This window comes from Phaethon aethereus (assembly GCF_964289735.1).
Source record: "Phaethon aethereus genome assembly, chromosome: 15".
NCBI classification, from domain to species: Eukaryota; Metazoa; Chordata; class Aves; order Phaethontiformes; family Phaethontidae; genus Phaethon; species Phaethon aethereus.
This window is the reverse complement of record NC_138591.1, coordinates 9,439,576-9,459,304: the sequence shown is the minus strand read 5'-3', so window position 1 is coordinate 9,459,304 and position 19,729 is coordinate 9,439,576. Positions and strand designations below refer to the sequence as shown.

The 19,729-nt window shown below is 37.1% G+C and overlaps 1 protein-coding gene across 1 annotated transcript; it reads left to right on the top strand.

The window, feature by feature from the left end:
* Positions 1–521: 521 nt before the first annotated feature.
* Positions 522–16,935, top strand: CCP110 (centriolar coiled-coil protein 110; the record flags this gene model as incomplete). Its single annotated transcript, XM_082006980.1, has 14 exons — positions 522–905; positions 2,272–2,400; positions 3,833–5,477; positions 6,422–6,546; positions 6,683–6,866; positions 7,983–8,122; positions 8,460–8,576; positions 8,836–8,937; positions 9,209–9,325; positions 9,851–9,930; positions 10,536–10,598; positions 11,549–11,608; positions 12,175–12,257; positions 16,883–16,935. Exons 1-14 carry the CDS (start codon positions 759–761, stop codon positions 16,933–16,935), a joined length of 3,045 nt encoding a protein of 1,014 aa, XP_081863106.1. The 5' UTR covers positions 522–758.
* Between the last annotated feature and the right edge of the window lie 2,794 nt (positions 16,936–19,729).

Genomic DNA, 19,729 nt, shown 5'->3' with positions numbered 1-19,729 from the left:
GCGGCTGCCGCCCGGGCCCGGGCGCAGGGGTCCCGCTGGCGGCCCGGGGAGGGCCGGAGGAAGGCAGACATCAGCCGAAGTGATGTGCGAGGGGAACAAAAGCGTTGGCAGGCCTGGCCAAAAGGTGCTGGGCTCCGAATTCTTACTCCGGAAGGGATGAGCAGTGTGAGATATGTAGGCTCTTTTAAGGAAAAAAAGGCTGTAGTTTATTTTTTGGTGGAAGCATTGGCGTCTGTTCACACAGCGATGTATCAAGGAGGAGGCTCATGGGAGTGAGACACAAATTCCTCTCAGCCCCCTAAATGTAAAAGCTGGTCTTGCTTTAATACCAGCTTAATGCTTTTTTAAAAATTATTTTTAAAATTTGGCTGCATGCTATTTATTTATTTATTTATTTTACAGTTGAACAGATCTATTTGATAGTCCTGGTTTAGTTTTTGGCAGAAAATATGAAAATTATCTGTAGAATGTGTAGTTTTGTAAATCTCGATTATTTCAATGCTTGCTTTCTTCTCAGTGTGCCCATGGTCATCTTCTTTTGCTCATATATGTGGATTCTCTTTTTATATGGGGAAACAAAAGAACAACTTCGCAGCTTTTTTTAATGATGGGAAGAAAAGAAACTTAAGTGATTTTTCTAATGTATAATTTCTTTCCCGGAATATAGTGATACAGAATTAGTTGTGGTGGTGTTTTCCTTTTGTGGTCTTGGAGGTACATGGAAGAGTAATGCTATTATTCTTTGCAGCTTAGTTAACATGAAGATGGAGGACTATGAAATATTCTGTAAGAAGCATCTTTCCAGAATCCAAGAAGAGGTAATAAAAAGAGAAACCTCTTTCACTGTTCAGCACAAAAATATCTCCCTCATTCAATTCTATGGAGTTCCTGTGCTTTCCCCGCTGGTAAGGATTTTTTTTTTCCTGTTTATTTTCTTTTCTTCGCTGGTGTGCTAACGGTGCTATTTGCACTAGCTTCAATGTCCATATGTAATGATTCCACTGGAGGTACAGGTCTGTTTGAGGTATCATCTGGCCTGCTGCTTAGCATATTCTAAGCATTCCCAGCCTTAATTTTTCAAAGTAAAGGGGTAAAATGTACTTTTTTCCGCATTGACTACAGTTTGCTTTCATTTCTTGAAACTTGTTATCTTCACAAGGGGAATAAAAATGTGGCATTAAATAGATTAATGTTCTTTGCTGGGCTTAATTTGATGTAAAATCATGTTGACATTTCAAATATTGAATATGTGAGTTTGTTTAAAAGTGTCCAAAAAAAAAAGTCCAAATAGGAAATACTGAGATTGTTAAAAAGCTTTTAAGTAAATTTCTTTTTCTCATGTATTTGCAGCTTCCTCTAATGTATTTCACAGGCTCATCAATTACGTTAAGTCATTCTATGCTTAATGCAAACAGAGCCTAGGAGAAGACTGTTGGTGGTTTGTGCAACAGTGCAGCTGACTTCCTTGTTTCAGTGATGGGAAGTATGAATGGAGAGACTCTCTAAAAATGATCTCCAAAAATCATGATACAGATATACACTGGAGACTAAATGATATATTGTAATATTTTTCATTAACAAATGGGTGGATATTTTAAGGTTTCATGGAAGAAATGCATAATTTGACTTGAGACTATTTAATTTTGTAGAAGTTTGTGAAACCAATTTTTGTAGATGTAGTTTTGTAGATCTAGTTTTGACTTTTATCCAAGCTACATATTCTAAAGCAGTAACTCAGAAGATTTTCAGATTCTGATTGTTGAAAGGATCCAGAAGACTGCTTGCATACATTCCTGTCTTCTTGTGAAATTCACCTCTGGTTCAAGAGGGCAAGTGTGAGCTAGTGCTTCATAGAGCTTAATAGTTTGAGTACAGGTAGGAAGATGGGTCACAGAGGGCTCTACCAGATACCCAATCCTGCCATCATCCATAGGGGACTGGGAAAGACCCATCCTTCAGTCTGAGTCCTGTGTCATTTGAAGTTGGTACTGTAGCATGTAATATTCGTGCAAATTTTTTATAAATGCCCTTTTACATTTATGCTCATTTGCATGTGTGCCAAGAAGGCATTTGGTGTATCTTCCATTAAAAAAAAGTACAGTGGGTTAAAAAGAAGCTGTTGTTTAAAATGCACGCAAAGTCTCAACTTGGGTGATTATTGTTTTTCTATTGTTTTATTTTGTTGTTTTTCTTTCTAATTTATTTCTGTAATTCTGTATTGAAGTTGGCATTTAGTGATATGAACAATGTTTCTTACACCCTGTTTTGCAGCTTAGCCTTGAAAAGAAAAAGGAAATACAGCAATATAAACAGAAAGCAGTGGACCTAGAGACCTGGAGACAGAACTCCCGGAAAAGAGCTCTATTGAATCGTGTTCAGGAGATTCTTGAAAATGTTCAGGTTGTGTTAGTCCAAAGCCACCTTCTCTGCTTATAGACATTTTGAGAAAGTGTTGGGGTTTAAGTATTCACCAATATAAGCATGAAATTAGGAGCAGTTAACTCTCCAGAACCAACATTTGCTAGTATTTCATGCTACGTGACCTGATAATTGATCATTTAGTGAGAATATCTACATTCTTTGTAATGCATGGGACTTGCTTTTCACTGCTGCTTTTGAAATATGCCAAAAGACTGACCACACCAGATGACTGACTGTTGCTTTTGTAACTGTGTTTGAAAGGAATAGATTGTAAAAACAAATGAACAAACCCTTCAGTGTTAGAGCAACCGGCTTGCTTTATTTGCAAGCTCATAGTTTAATCAGAAAATAATCTATATTCATTCTCATGATTACAGAATTAAAAGTACCTTCACAACAACTTGTAATTCTGTTCTATGCCTTTATAATTTTACTGCAACTATTATGTTTTCTTTGCTGCTTCAATGATAAATTTAGTAGAGGCTTAAATTGAAAAGAATATTGAATACATCTAATCAAGCAGTATTATCTGCATTTGAAACAGTTGTAATACAGTCTTTATAATAACCTGTTGCTTATACAAGTACAGTTAACACTGAATTTGTTGAGTTACTAAGGTGGCAAACAAAACTTACTAGTTTGCTTTGTTTACTGGAGTGTACATGGCAACAGTCACCTGGCTTGGGATTTGAAGAGCAGACCAGGAACATATGTTCAATACAAAAATAAATTCACTTTTTTTTTCCCCCAAAGGTGTCCTTGGTAATTGAGTTGCAACACAAAGAATAACCTATAGGATAAACCTATAGGATAATTTTAGTGTGAAAATCCTTTTAAACAAATGCTGGCTAGAAGTAGCATGTAGTTCTCACTTATATAAAGTTGTTTTTCAAGTATTTGACAAATGAAAACTCGTATTTAATTGTCTCTGGATTAGTAAAGAAATTATTTTATAGTTCCACTATTTTTATTAGGAATTCTGTTGATTTGTTCTTAGTTGTCTATAGATTAGTCTATATTTCATGCTGTACTATTTCAATTACTTTTCTTATTTAATACAAGCATGTATTAATATTTTAAGAGGAATCTTGCAAGATAATTTGAAGCCATACATTTGTTTGACTATATCCAAATTACCTTATGGAAAAGAGGGCATCTTTGCATTCAGATACTTGGTATCAGTAAAAATGCTGAGTGGAGCATTATTCAAATTTATATTCTAATTCCAAGAACCTCTTTCTCATTGCCAAGAGCTCTGTACTGTAATTTTTAGGAAATCGGTAACAGTTGAACTGAAAATTTTTATTGGTTTTAAGGTGGTAGCATTCTTTTTTTAAATTCAGGGGAAGTTTGCAGGAATCTGAGGAGATTTCATCAAAAATACGTGTTTTTTTTCAATTTTTATTTGCAGATCAGGAAAGGACCTAGTATGAGTGATGTGAATGCACAGGAGGCTGAGAATACTTGCCCTGATTCAGATTCAAAAGCTTCAGCTGACTTCACAACTCTATCAGATGTCAATTTGGCATGTTCTCCTGACAGGCATGGTCCCACAGCGCTTGAAAAGACACCAGAACCTATGCCAGGAGATGCTGCTCAGCAGGTGACATCAAATGTGACAGAAGTAGTTAAAGCATCAGAAGAAAATGTTTTTCCAAAGCAAAGTGAGAGTCACTTCTCAGAAGATATACCTTGTTCAAGGGCTGCATCTCCTGATAACACACGTAGTAAGCTTGTGTCACACACTTTGCAAAAGCAAGAAGGACTAGGAGTGCTGCCACCAGACGAGGAAGTCCAAGATCCATACGTAATGAGTCTTCAGAACCTGATGAAGAAATCTAGGGAGTACATAGAGAAAGAGCAAATCAAGCGTAGCTCAAAAAGTAATTCAAAGAGGAGTATGAATGAAAGTCATTCAGACAAAGAAAATGATGGAGTTAAAACAACTGACTCTGTGAAAGAAAGGGTAAAGCTGACAGGCAGAAGTTGCACTGCTCTGACACTTGATAAACCCAGTCTTAATAAATCAAATACCCTTCTTCAAGGTGCCTCTACTCATACAAATAACACAAGTATGTCAACTTTATCTAGTTTTTCTAAAGTGGACATACCTATGAGAGTTGGAACACCCCCAATGGTGGATTCGGATTCGGATGAAGAATTTAAAAAGAATTCTATGTTTGATCGTGACAGTAGCATTGTCAGGAGCCTCACAGGCTCTTATGCCAAATTGCCGAGCCCAGAGCCAAGCATGAGCCCTAAAATGCACCGAAGGCGCCCAAGACCTTTATCAATGGGACACATTGTTATAAATAACCCTGTGAATGCTTACGAATTAAGTCCTAAAGGCAAGGGTAGAGCGATGGATTTAATCATGCAAGATATTGCGGATAAAAATAATGTGTCTGAATCAGTGCCAAAGTTCATGGTGGACTTCACTATGGTTTGCCCTAGCAGAGTTCCTGGTGTTAACAGGAATTCTTCAGGTCCTTGTGATGGGTTGGGGGTTGGCAAACCAAATCGCCATTCCTTTGGACACTTGGAAAGCAAAGGAACTTTGTCGGCTACAGTGGAAGGACAGGTAGTGATGGACAGCAGAGGGCCATATAAAGTAGAGACTAGTACTAATATTGTAGCTCCAAAATTGAATGAGCCGTTTGCCATCAGTCAGTCTACAGTAACACAGAAGCTCCTAGCTGTGAATGAAACCAAACCATCTAGTTTGCTAGAAAATACTAAATGTAATTCACCAGTAGAACTCAATAAATCTTACGATGTAGAAAACCCATCCCCACTACTAATGCAGAACAAGAATATGCCACAGCAGATGGACACTCCAAGTGTTTCCGCAGCAAATGAGCAGGTTCTAGAAAATAGTTTTGAAAAGGTAAAACGTAGACTTGATTTGGACACCGACAACTGCCAAAAAGAAACTAGTCCCTGTGTTCTAACAGTTGGAAAGGAAGAACAAGAGAAGCAGTGGTTGCAAGAACAGAAATATCCTGTGGGACCAGTTTACATTGCCAAGAATGCTGTCCCTGATAGTATGGCAAAAGGTAAAAGATTTCCTGTAGTTGAGGCTTTTTCTTAAGCTTACTTTATCAATTTATAAATCTTTCAGGAAAAAAACCCTCCAGTTATTTTTAGTCATTCATTGGTGGTTCTAAGTATGTATATAATATCAAAACACTAAAATTTTGTTGCATGTAAATTATCTTTTTTTCAGCAACTTCATTATTTCTCTAATTTTCAATTGCCATTCTGAAATTCAGCTTGATAGTTGAGCTGTTTTTGACTGCTACAGAATGGAGTAATTGCTGTCTGAGGAGTTGCTTGGAGTCAAAAGTCTTATAACAGCTATTTGGAACAAATACTTGATTAAACAATTTATGAGGAAGCATCAGCTAAAACATTGGTTATCAGTTCTGTGAATTCTGTATTTATTCTCAAGGGTATCATTTGAGACCACAAATATTAATTTCCCATTGGAATGTAGAAAGTTTAGTTTTGCTAAGAAAATAATGTCTTATTCCATTAGGCGTAAATAAGACTACTAAAAGAAAAGATTCTGAATTAAAATACCTTTTAACAGGTTTCAAATCATTATATAGGTATTTTCTTCCAATTCAAGACTGTTACATCTATATGTGTCTCTACCAAATCAAGCTGAAGTGGCATAAATAATTTTAATTTACTGAAGCAAGTGTAGGTATACTATTCTTATAGCTAGATTTTTTTGTGTCCTTATTTTAATATAGGCTCAGTTGGTGTTACTGCTGTTCCATTCACATGCTTATCCAACAAATATGAACATGCAAATTTTTTTAAGGTCTGTAGTAAATGATGAGGTTCTTTGCAGTACATAATGGAAATCTAATATCAAAGACAGTTGTACTTTTTTATGGATGATGCAAACTACTCTTAAAAGCATGTATGTCTGTAGCAAAGATCACATAGAAATTATTTAATGCTTGATTCTTTTTGTAACGTATCTTCTTAGAAGATATTTTAAAAACAAAAATGTTGGCTTTTGAAGAAATGAGGAAGAGACTTGAAGAACAGCATGCGCAACAACTGTCAATTCTGATAGCTGAACAAGAGAGAGAACAGGAGAAATTGCAGAAGGTAAGGTAAAAAGGACAAATTCTAAGTAAAGTGTGTTGTATTGCAGTTTGTCAGGAAGCAACTGGTTTTAAAATGTATATTCTATTGCTTTGCAGAGTTAGAAAAATAGTCTTATAGTTGACTCTTTCTTTTGTAGGAACTGGAAGAGCAGGAGAGAAAGTTGAAAGGAAAGAAGGTTGCTACAACGGAAATAGAAATTTCCAAAGTGAATATTAACAGTAGGATGGAGTTGGAGTGGAGGAAAAAAAGCGAAAGTGGCTTGCTGGAAAGTGTGCAGTCTCAGCTGGAGACGGTCCATAATGCAAACTCTACCAGCATTGGTAAAACTGTGAGGGTAGAATATAGATTAAATGTTGTGATATATTTTACTCTGCAGTGCTTGGCTGGACCAGCTGCCCCACTGTCCCTGTCCTAGGGAACTTGTTGGTCAGGATATGCGGACAGCTGGTGCCTTCAGTACATACATAAAACAAATTCCGTGTTGCATCTTTGTCTAGCTGGCATTTAGCACACTTTGAGCCATCCTTGTACTGTTTCATGTATTGCATTTGTATATAATTATTAGAGGGCCTTTTTGAGGAAAACAAGCTAGAAGTAAATTGATTTGATGAAGGATGAGGAGATGGACTTGCATCATGTCACAGAAGGTTCATCCTCATGCCAGGTAGCTGCACAGCAGTGGGCCAAGTGTTCTCATTTGTGTAGGAGGGGTAGAAGGGCTCTGCCACGGGGTCTTGACTGCAAGGAGGTACGGCTATAGCTGATGGAACACGTCTCACCTGTTCAGTACATTATGAAATGTTTTGTTTTGTCTTCTGTTTAGTAAATTTTGCTAGGAAATGAATCAGAAATACTCAGATTGCTTCTTGCCTGTAATTGACCTTGTAAACAAAGCTGCTACCTCTGAGCTGAGCTCTGTTTCTTGAGTATCTTAACATGCGCTTATCAAACACAAATGGAAATTGGGTATTCGAACCAGCAAACAGCAAAGGAACTTTAATTTGAGAGTGAAATTGCTGAACTGTATGCTTATTCCTTGCTCATCTTTAGAATCCACGATCGCAACATTAAACACTTTAAAACCATTTTCTTTGAGATGCTTTGTAAGATTTTTCTGTAGCAATTTTAACATTAGGTAAGTGATTTTTCATGCTGTAGCTTACGGATGCTTTTCCTCCCAATATACAAGTATTATAATCTGCAATTTGAGTAAGAATAACTAACAGCACTGGGAGTTTCCTTGTTCTTAAGCCCAAAGAGGCTTCCTGACTGTAACCAGAGTTAAAGTTTATGTATGTGCTTGATTTTTATCTGCATTTGTTGTTCTTTATGGAGTGTGTGTGTATTTGTGTGTATATATATGTGTTATATGCACACAGTCATTACTTTATGAACAAAGTCCGTGTGTTGAACTGTACATTCTGCTTTGCATGCAGGTTTTGCTCATACTACAACACCTAACACCTTTGCTTCAACAAGTGAAACTTCATTCTTTCTCTGGGGACCATCAGGTAGCGGAGTTATAAAAACCTCAGTGTCTAGGCCAAGTAACAGGATCAAAACGAGGTGGACTCAGGTAAGGAAAAAAAGGTTTATTTATAGCTTAAAAAGCCCTCTAGTTTTTGTAAGACACTGGTAACTTTATAATAGCTGTGCAGTAATAAATCTCACAGAATAGTTTAGTATCCTTTCCTATATTGACGTTGATTACACAAGAGAACTGTGTAGAATATTTTTCTTGTTCATATATGCAAAATAATCATTTAACAATAATTAATATTATGGTGGGTACTTCTGGCCTAGCCAAACCCCTTATCAACAGCTTGTTTCTTACTTGATTGATGCTATTTGAAAAATAATTCATAATTCCTGCTTTTTATCAAATGTTTAGAAGATACTTCTTTTCTTTTAAGGTTTTCAGTCCGGAGATACAAATGAAGTTCGATAAGATCACTGCTGTGGCAAAGGGGTTTCTCACTCGTAGACTCCTGCGGACAGAAAAACTGAAACATCTTAAGCAAACTGTAAAAGTAAGATCAGCATTTTTATTATGCAGCTTCTCCTGTTTGTTTTTGCTCGTGTCTTGCTCATATCTGAAGTCATGAATTTTCTGCTTTCAGAAGAATTTGTAAATGTCTGTCATGTGAACATGTTTGAGTGTTGCATTGCTTAGTGTCATAAGGTCCAAGTCAAACAAAGACTGTATGTCCTATGCGTACGGTTTGTAATGATTCCTTTGTGGTGAAGGATTGTGCTTGGTGCTTGATCTTATTTTCCTGTCTTCCCCAGGATACTATGGAGTTCATTAAAAATTTTCAGTCTGAAGCCCCGTTAAAAAGAGGAAGTGTTTCAGCACAAGATGCATCCCTTCATGAAAGAGTAATGGCTCAGGTGACACAATTTAAACCTTTTTTTTCTCTTCTTTCCTAGCTATCCTGCTTTAATATAAATACCTAAAACCTTCACAGCGACTTTGTTTAAAGTAAAAGGTTTAAACTATCGCTGTGAAGAGAAGATTCCATTTTTGTGCTGACACATTAAGAGAGATTTCAAAATTATGTTTTCAAGTGTTTTGTTTCAATTGAAAGTGAGAAGAGCTTGATGGTCATGGGAATGTTAACTTGACTGAATATTTTATTAAAACCTTAATTACTCTTTTCAGCTGCGAGCTGCTCTGTATGACATCCATGACATCTTTTTTACGATGGAGGCATCGGAAAGAATGAATATTCTGCGTCATGATCGTGAAGTTCTTAAAGAGAAGATGCTCAGGCAAATGGTGTGTTGCAGTCAAGAGAATGTAAACTGTTTTAAGACTTTAAGTATGGAATAATTTTGCTTTTAAGAGATTCTTCCTCACCCAGTAAAAAGGTTATTTTTAAATCTGAATTGTTGTTTAATTATGCTTCTGTAGATAAATTTTTTCAAATAAAAAAGAGGTCAGTGTACTAGGAGATTACTATGTTGAAACGTAGTGTGTAGATGTATAAAAAAATAGAATGAAAAACATGTTCAAAGTAATAACAAAAAGTTAATACTTTAAATAAGTATTCATTATGGCACACAAATATTTTTAATCTGATAATATAAGGAAGGTCCTTTAATTTAGAAAAAGAAAAAACCCCTTGAATTTAGCCTGAATGTGAACTTAGTACTGAAAACACTGTTGGTTTTGTTTGGGTTTTGTTGGGGTTTTTTTTGTTTGTTTGTTTAATTTTGTTTTTTTAAGAAGGGGCAGGTCCGATGGGGTTAAGCTCAATAAAAGCAGTAACTAGTGTTATTATCGGTTCTTGTGCTTTTTTAGGATAAAGTAAAGAGCCCAAGAGAGAAGGCAACGCTTTCCACAGCTACACAAAAATCTCTGGACAGGAAAAAGTACATGAAGTATGTGCAGTTCTCCCTTTGTTGTGGTGGTGGGCAGGGTGCAAGAGGATGGGTAGGAGGCATTAGAAATAGTGAAAAGAAGTTTTTGGTGTAACAGCTTCTTTGCAAACTAATATCTTCTGTAGGAAGAATGAATAATAAAAGTCTTGAGGTGTGTGGTGATTTTCTAATAGTAGTTCACTCTCTTTAAGAGACTTCTTGTTTGTATGGGAGAAAAATGTTCCGAGTTGTGCATTTATGCTACATTTCACTGGTGAGCAAAATGATCCTTGTGCACTTGGTTTGTGGTTGATTTTGTAAATTGTAAAAAGTGCTCCAAGTTATTTTATCAATCTTTCTAAAGTGCCTAGCAAAAGAGATAACTTGGTAGAGTATCTCTGGCAAAGTTTTTTTGGGGGGTGGTAGCAGGCAATATCCTGTAACACAGTGGACTGAACGGTTGTCTTACACTTGCTCATGAGTAAAAGGTGATAATCTGTAGTACTGCTCTGGCAGTATTACATGCAGATGTAGATCCTGTTGTAGGCTTTCTCTTACTGTTTCTGTTTAAGACCTAGATGACAACTTTATGATTTAAATATGTTTCAATACTTTTGTTTCTCTAGGGCTTCAGAAATGGGAATGCCAAGTAAAAAAATAATCATAAAACAAAAAACTCCTGAAAGCCGGTGAGTGAAGATTACTTGTATTAGGATGTGTTTAAAGAACTGTCTTATGATGATAGACTCTTTGATCTGCATCACTCGTTTGCCATCAATCAGCTCAATTCCTGCCACTATTATGATGGACAGTAATGAAATCTGATTTAGCATGGTCTGAGAAAGGGGTTTATTAGCTCATTAGAAGTTAGAAAATACTTATTTTCTTCAGAGTCAGTTCTGAAAGTTTATCTTCAGAAATTATTTATTTATGGCTTTAAATCTCTGCTCAGGTTCAAGGTTTTTCTCTGAGATAACACTATTAGTATCTCAAAGTTTCAGTTTGACACTACTTTTCCTAATACCCTTTACTTTTCAATGTAATCATTGATATGCTGTGTTTAGAAAGCTGTCAGAAAAGAAGGGGCTTTCTGTTATGAGGAAAAGTTCTTGCTTCTAGATTGTGTGATTGTTTGCTTAGATCACAAAAATTACAGTGTTCAATACTTGCTGTTCAGGAATACAGCAGCCCTTCTCTTACGAGGCCTGTCTGCACCTTTTTCTAGTATAAAAAGTCAGATACCTGTCATCCCTTAAAAACCATTTTTATCCCATGCTTACCCAAAAGCTTTGAAGATGTGCTGCCTACTAATACAGTTCATTCTTCACTGGGTAGTTTAAGCAATTCAATCCTTTTTTCCTGTATGTTCTTCTCAATGACTAGGAACGCCAGGCACTGTTGAGGGAGTTTTATCTGTATGCTTTTTTGTTTCTTCGTTTTAAATTATGGAAGTAGTAATCCTATTCTGGAACTTTTAATTCCTAACACTTTTGCCTACGTGTCATCTGCATTACAGAACCTGTCAGCCTTTCTGCAGTTTGTTATGTGAAACATGATGCATAATTTGGTATTCCTTATGAGATTTTTTTTTTTATTTAAAGAAGGGAAAAAGCACTAATAAAAGTTTGTGTTTTAACAGCGTGCTTCAACCAAATCAAGGACAGAATGCCCCAGTTCACAGACTGCTTTGCAGACAAGGGTAAGGGCATAGCATGTTTATAACCTAAAGATGAAAGTAAATGCTAAGTGCAAGAGCACAGTGATTTCTGAATAATATTTACACATACTGGTGCAACTTCTGTTCAAAGTAAAAATAATTACTTCTCACAGTATTTTGAGAGTGATGAAGCTTTGTTTTACCTTATACTGCAAGAAAATATTTAGTGTTCTCATCCTCTTGTGTATTGTCTCCATTTACACTGTTCCAACATTTCTATTTGTAACATTCATTCCATGAAGCTTTGCTTCCACTTAATGAAATACGTATATTTTTAAACGTAGACTGTAATGCCACAGTATCCTAACTAAATCGGTTTCTTGAATAGAGTTTTAAAAATTTGTTCATGGGGAGATGTTCTATTTAATGTATCTACTTAAGCCATAATAATGTCAATAGGAATTGTACACGTACTCAGGAGGCGGCTCTGTGGGACACTGTAAAAAATGTTTCCCTGTCAAACACAGTTTGATAGTGTCTTTATATTTTTGGATACAGCCTTTCAACTTTGATGCAAGTGACTTATTAACTCTTTTATATTTAATTAGAACCCCTAAGACCTCAATGAAGGGGGTTGAGCAAAATAGAAAGAAGGCCCCAGAGAGCAGAGTGTCTAACAAGGCTGTTTCAGGTGTGTAGAAAATTGGTGCTTGGATCTTATAGTAAATAAGTTACTAGTATCTAGAAAAAGTAAATGGGGGATATATTGTTTTCCTTTTCTTGTGCACCTGCTTTGCTATCTCTTAAATCTAACCTATCTCTTTAAACAAACGTGTGCTGGTAACTTAACCATCCACTTTCAAATTCTATGAACATAGTATATAGAATGTACTGCACGGCTCATTTGCTTTCACTCACCAGATGCCCAGTTGTAAAAAAGTTTGCCAGATATATTCACTGTAACTGAGAAGCTAATAGTCAAACTAGACCTGGATTAGAATCTAAATGCCATTTGATTCTTAGTTCTGTACACGTGTAACTTGTCTTCAACACAAAGCCTACTGAAAGGACAGGAAGGACAGTTTCAGACTTACCAGTGTTCAGTCACCATACAGTCCTAAAATATATATATTACTGGGGTATCTTACAGAATGTTTGAGTCTTAATGACTTAATTTTAAAAGTGGAGTATTCCTGTACTTGCATACAGAGATTACTGATTGGTTACCTTTTATTAAAAAGGTTTGATAATAGTGCCAAACCTCTCAGTTTTCAGCCTGTTCAGCCACGAAGGGAATAAAACACTATGAAACATCTTCCACAATTTCAGGTTGTTTTTTAACTGGATTTTAAATTTCTTAAGTGACAAGCCTTAATTTACTGAAAGATAAAGTGATTTATACATTTTAAAACTGTTTAAGATCTTAATTACACGTTGCTCTCAAGGGAGAGTTCCACAAGTCAAGTATAAAAATTGGGAATTTTGGGGCTCAATAAGGCAAATTATAATGTAGTAAGATTTCACCTGTTTTCCATAGTGATCTGAATTATCTTTATGTATTAAGTATCAGACCTTTCCTATAAGGGAAGCCCTGGACAATGCTGGCAGGGAGTATACGCGAGTTTTAGTGCAGTGTGTACACTGTTTAAATGTCATGTTTTCCCAGAGTGTTTGGTCTTCTCATAGCACTTTGTGAAGCCAAGAGAAGTGGCTGTAGAGGGACGTATAGTAAGAAACTATGCATATGCATCTGTAGCACTTCAGTTTGAAGAAGGAGGGGGAAAAAAAGGACAAAATAAAAAAGTAAACGATGAGATTATAACCAAGGTTTGTTCATTTATTTTTCTGTTGCCAATTCTGGCAGTGCTGTCACCGCTAAAGTGGAGCAGGCAGTTGTTCAGTTGCAGTCAGTGACACTACAGAAAAATTAGCAAAGGTATTAAATAATCTTTCTGAAATATAAAGAAGAAAATTAAGTAAGCAATATAATTTTAGCAACCAGGTAACCAGAGGTAGCCATTAAGGCAAGTTTTCATCTGCAAGTTTGCAAAAATGTGTCTGGTATTAATTAGTAAATGGGAGTGCTGAAGAACAGGGAAAACAAAACAATCAAGACCTCTACCAGTTACAGTATTACAGAGGTTGTAAAAGAGAAGTAGTGTAAGGGTGGTGTCAGTGTCAAGTTTAGCACTAATACAACACTTGGATGCCATCCCCAATCTCATAGAATTCATGCTCAGCTCGTAATGATCTACAGTGTTTTTTACATTTGCGTTTGGCATCAGACAGCCACTTAAAACATTCTTTCTCTTCTGTGTTGCCAGTGTGTGCTGTTCTGCTAAGCCCCTGAGTTTATCTTAGTCATAATTATCTAAGTTGTGAGAGTTGATACTTGGCAATGAAAAGAATCCTTTGGGATATATCTCTAAATTTATCTCTGCCTTTCCTTATTGCTATTTGTTGAATATCTGGAAAGCTATATAATGCCTTCTGTAGTGGCCTTCCTGGAACTTAAAGCAGATGTGTCTCACCAATTGTATGCTGCCTAGTTCTGATTACACAACGTAACCTCATTTAGTGTTCGGACATCACATGTGTTCCCATGGCGTAATACCAGTACTTCCCTGTGCTCCCTTATAAATAGCTTAGACTACTTCTACTAAATAAATAGAAATGCGCTCTGAAATTATTAGATGGGGAACACTTGCTGTGAAAGAAATAATCTGCATAATTTTGCAATAATGAAAAGCCTTAATACATGTTGAATACATATAAAGAAAACCAAGTCTCTTTAAATGTGGATAAAATGTGAATAGTGAAAGGCTTGGCAGTATGTTGAATTTTTTGGGGGGGAATTTTTTTTTTAATCTGTGTTTTTTTTTTTTTTAAGTACTAAAAATACTTTTCAAGAGAGATCCTTGAAAGTCATCTGTAGTGAGGCAACAAATTCTGTCTGGGAAAGACCATGGACAGAGAAAATACAATCTCAAGTCAGTCTGAAAAGAAAATGTAAAAAGCCAAACAAATACATATGCTTCTTTTATTTTAGTGGAAATTGTGCATGTCAGAAAATAAAGAGTTGTAGCAGTGATAACACAGAGTGTTATTTATATCTGCAACTATGCAGTCTGCTATAGTCCTAACCCATAATATTTCTATTTAATTTCTTGTCTTCATTCATCCCTGACTTACAATTAAATTGTCCTTATTAGAGGGGCAAAAGGGAAGGAGGATTAGTAAAGTACAACTATTACATATAAATGTCACTTACACATTCAAATTCAATGTGAGACATACCCTCAGAAGAAAACAATAACATACTCATCCAACTAACTTTCTTCGCTCCCCCCCCCCCACTTCTGGCTGTCATTTTAAATTCTGTCTGAAAAGTGCTTTCTAGCTTTAATACCACCCCAATTGCTGCTTGTCTTTTTCTAGCAAGAAGGCATTTCTTTTAGGAATCAACTGGTGATCCTAAATTTAGATTTTGTTATTTTGTACTCCTTCAATCCAGAGTTCTGTGCTGAAAAGTACAAACTAATAAATCTGTAACGAGTCTTATTTTTTGATTTAAAAAAAAAAAAAATTTAAATAGGACAGAGATGCTCAGTCAATAGCCTCCAAGCTGTGCCAGGCAGAGCATTTAATGTGATCTGATCGTGCTAGAAAGGTGGTTGAGATCAGGCAGGTGCTGCGACTAGACCTATTAATCTCTGTTGTTTCTACCCAGTCTGAGTTGGTGTTGTGGAAAAGAAATATGGGGCATGAGGCACACAGAGTATTTGGGTGGTAGCAGCACTTGGCCAAGCATGGTCTTTCCTGCATGCCTGCCCAGCCTGAGCAGGGGGCAGGTTGCCCGTGTGAGATGGCGTGTGCTGTGACGTGTGTTAGCGTTCAGGGCAGCACTTCAGGAAGGCGCCAGACCAGCTACTCACGCACAGCTAGTCAGTCGTTACGTCATAGGAGAGAGGCCTTGTGTAACTGCTCCCTTTGCCACTGGAAGAGGTTGGGGGATAATGCTGTTCACAAGGACTATAACTCTTTTTAATAAAATTTGCCTTCTTCAGTTCCTTAGTCTAGCTTGCTGGTTTTTTTCACACTTCCCTATACTGTCCTATTCTGTATGTGAGATTTTTATGTAACTTGGAGTGCACTTGAGGGGAGTTAAGAGGCAGTGTTAAATCACTAACAAAGCATCATGCCTGTCAGCCTGGTTGTTTGTCCTATGAGATCACAGGTGAGCTGAAGAGTACAGCACTGGCGAGTGCTGGGCCAGCAAGAATGCCTTTTTGTATAGTGGGAACAGTGTTCAGATGTGAGGGATCCCGCTGTGGTAAGGTCTCTGGGCATTTCCAAAGCTGCTTTGCACTGTGCTGACTGTAGCCCTTGGACACCTGTAAGTAACCACTGCAACTCTGACAAAGAGTAACTGAGGATCCTAAAAAAGACTGGCACTTACTTTGTCACATTCATTTAGTTGCCTGGTAGTTACTTCTCTTCCATGGCTGTCTTCCATTTCCACCACTCTGCACCATGTGGTATGATTTTCACTGCTTTGTGTAAATGTTTGCTCACATTGCTGGACACTTGATAACTGCCTGAACCTAATGAATGCTGGGTTGTGCTACTCTTAGCAGCCTGCAGTGCTAAACCCTTATTACTGGAAGATACTTGTGCTATGCATAGTATAATCTGGCTTTCTAAGTGTATATATATATGTATATACTTGTTCCATGTGGATAGATTTCTTTCTTTATTTTTATACTTGAGCAGCTTTCCGTTTATAAAGGCTCTGCCTGATGACCTTATTCATACTGCACTTTTAATTCTGGTTGTATATATCGACATATGGAAACCTACAACTGTCTCTTAGTTTATTAGTATGGAAGCTGGGGAAAAGTATTTGACTTGTATAATTTTTTTTTAATTGATAGTTTGTTTAAAAGTAGTACATGGCATTACTAAACTTGTCAGTCATTTAATCTCTGTCTTGGTGATGTTACAGACAGACTTATTTTTTAAAAAACTTGTGAATTGTAGTTGTAGATATTTTAGAGTAGCAGAAACAAAGATGGATTAGTTACTGTGAGGAAGGAAGTACTATTAAATGTTACTTTCAAACATATAGGTATTTTTTGTAAGGCATTTGGGGTATAACATTATGAAAACTTGTCATTTAAAAGTAGCTATTTAATATATAAATACTGCTTAAAAAAAAATTGTCCTAAACTTTTCAGCTATTTTTGTTGGATAATCCTGTTACAAAAAAACAGAACTACTACTTCTAAAATGGTAATATTTCTACTTCATTTTTAGGAGCATATGCAGGAAGAACCCAAAGAAAGAAGCCAAATGTTGTGACAATTTAAGACGACAGCACTCGCTAGGATAAAATGGCTATTTTTTAATAGCATGAATGGCATTCTCAGCACTGATTCAAATATTGCATCTTCTATACATATATGTATATTCAGAAATGATAGACACACAATGACACGTTAATACAAGCAGATTGAAGTAATAAAGGGCTGTGAAGCTCTAATACCTGTAGAAAAATTGCATGCTAAAACTTATATATACATACTACTGTGTACACGTAAGATTCATGTTCTTGTTTATTTAAAGACCACCATAAGTCAACATTAAGCTAATTTGTGATTTTTTCACACTTTCTATTTCTTGTGTCTGACATATGCATTTTGCATTACTTAAAACTGCAATTTCCGTGTATGGTTGCCACCAGAAGTTAGTTGTGTGTATATATTCTTAGTTTTATACCATAAAGTTAAAGGAGTTAAGTAAGAAAAAAAGGCAACTTCATTCAGACAAAACTGAGCTCTTCCATCAATGATTTGTCAGCAGCCTTTCTGAATGTGCTTTTTGTATGAATGCGATTACCTCAATTTAAATACTAGTGGCCTAAATATTTTGCATTTCTGCTGAGTTGGACAGATATGGATCCAGATTAACTTCTGGGCAGACAGACATGCTTTCAGTGACTATACTGAAATTGCGCATTTATACACGTAGATCAAACCACTGTGCTGGAAGAGTCCTAGGATTTTTTTTCCTTGCTGTCTACTGCATTTTCTTATGGATACAACTTTTGACCAAGATGAAGAGAAGTATGTGTTCTACAAAAATTTCAGAAGGCAAGATTTTAAATGTTTTACCATTTCAGACTTACAAATGATTGTCCATAATAATAATTCTGATACCTTAAGTTTCATTAATAACAGTCGCAATTTTTCTGAGCAGTTTCTCTTCTACCGTGATCTAACAGGCCTTTGTACCGAAATCATGATTTCAGGGGGAAAAAAAAAATCCCTACCTAAGCCCAACAACCACACTCTTATATTTATGAAAATCTAACATTAAAAGATCATGCTCGTATTTTACGCTGGTCTTCCTACTGAAGGATGTTATCCTTCAGCTTGAGGGGAGCATAATTCTGTAACTTCTGCCTTTTAAGGAACTTGAGACATGACGTTAACGTTCAAAGCCCAATAGAGAAAAGCTTGGCTGTGTAAGTCTTTGCAGGCTTACTGCTTTGCTGTGTAACGGTAGTCGTAGAGAACTGACCACCGGAATGTGAAATGAGTTATATGTCATTGCTTTCCCAGTATTGATAGCATGCAATGCTCTAACTTTGGAGGCTTTGTAACATGTTGACACAGATAGAAGAGAAAAATGACCGACCAAAAATTTCGTTGTGTTAAATTAAACAGTCAGCATGAAAGAGGGACATTAATGGTGGGATGAGGAGAATGTCTTCAGGAGCAATGATGAGTGAATTGGCTTGTTTGTGGCTCTAGTTGTGGCTTTTATCTACCACCGAGTCTGTCCTCTTCAGCTAGTGACATTGCTCAAAACAAATGTTTTATACCATGCAGTAAGTTACCAAATTGTATACTTGGGAAAAAGGCAGAAATGCTGCCTAAATGCTTTTAAGAATGACACTGGTCGGTGGCTCTTTACTGTAGCGTTTATTTGAAAGCTTCGGGGGGCCTCCGCTAATGGTGTAAATTTGAGAGTTTTCACCAGTGAAGGACCTTGTTCCCTTCATACAAATGCTGTGGTTCTTTAAAATTTCAGACAGAAATGTTTTTTTAATACAGAAAATGCCGGAGGTAAGCTTCCTGCTCACCCAGTAGGCACCAAACCTCTGTTTTTGTTCCCAGCTTTCCATAGTTGTGGAAAAGATCTCAACAGGGGAAAAATTTGAAGTGACAACAGTAGCCTGTGTCACAGGTGCCAGAGTGTGCTGTTCATGTATCAGTGCTTAAGATTGATGTTTTTGAAGGATGTTATGTGCTGTATTTATTATTAGCATAGGCAACACGTTGATGTAAAAATAGGTTTAGTTTTAAGTGTTAAGCATTAATTTTTCCTTAATGTACTTACCTTCTGTTCAGGTTTCACAGCTAAACCTCTTTTTACTTTAAGCATGCTTCCAATATATGTAATAAAACATGGTAGCACGAGAGTTTTTTTAACTTTCATGAGGCCTTTCTCTTGACAAGTGCCAGAATTTGGTTTTGTACTTGATGTTTTGTATTTACACATATTTATCTTTTTACTTTGTGTGGAATTGTAATATCATTATAAAAGTGTATTTATTTTTGTACTTCAGTTCATTTTCACCAGTCCTGCTTTTTACTTAAAACATACGGCACAGTAAACTCTACATCTTTAAGAACTGCATTTCTTTTCTTTTTCTGGGTTGAAAAAAATCACTTGATGTAACATTAGGAAAATGCAAACCCTATGGTGCAAAGCCTTCCACCTCCCACCTCGCTGCACTTCGTACTGGTCAACAAGGGTCTTTCGGCCGCTCCGTGAGCAGTTCTGGCTGTGGCGTCAGCCCTGTCTGCTATTTTACACGAGACTCCAAAACGAGGCCTGGCGCGCAGCGTCCGCGGGGCGCGGCGCCCGCCAGCCCCCTCACCCGCCCGCCGCCGCCAGCGCTGAGGCGCGGCGCCCGCCAGCCCCCCACCCGCCCGCCGCCGCTAGCGCTGAGGCGCCGCGGGGCGGGCTGGGAAATGGCGGCGGAAGGCGCATCCTGGCCGCGGCGTCATGTGACGGGGCGCCAAGATGGCTGCTTTCCCCTGGTGAGGCTGTGGGAGGCGCGGGCGGGGTGGCTGGGCGCTGCCTGCCCCCGTC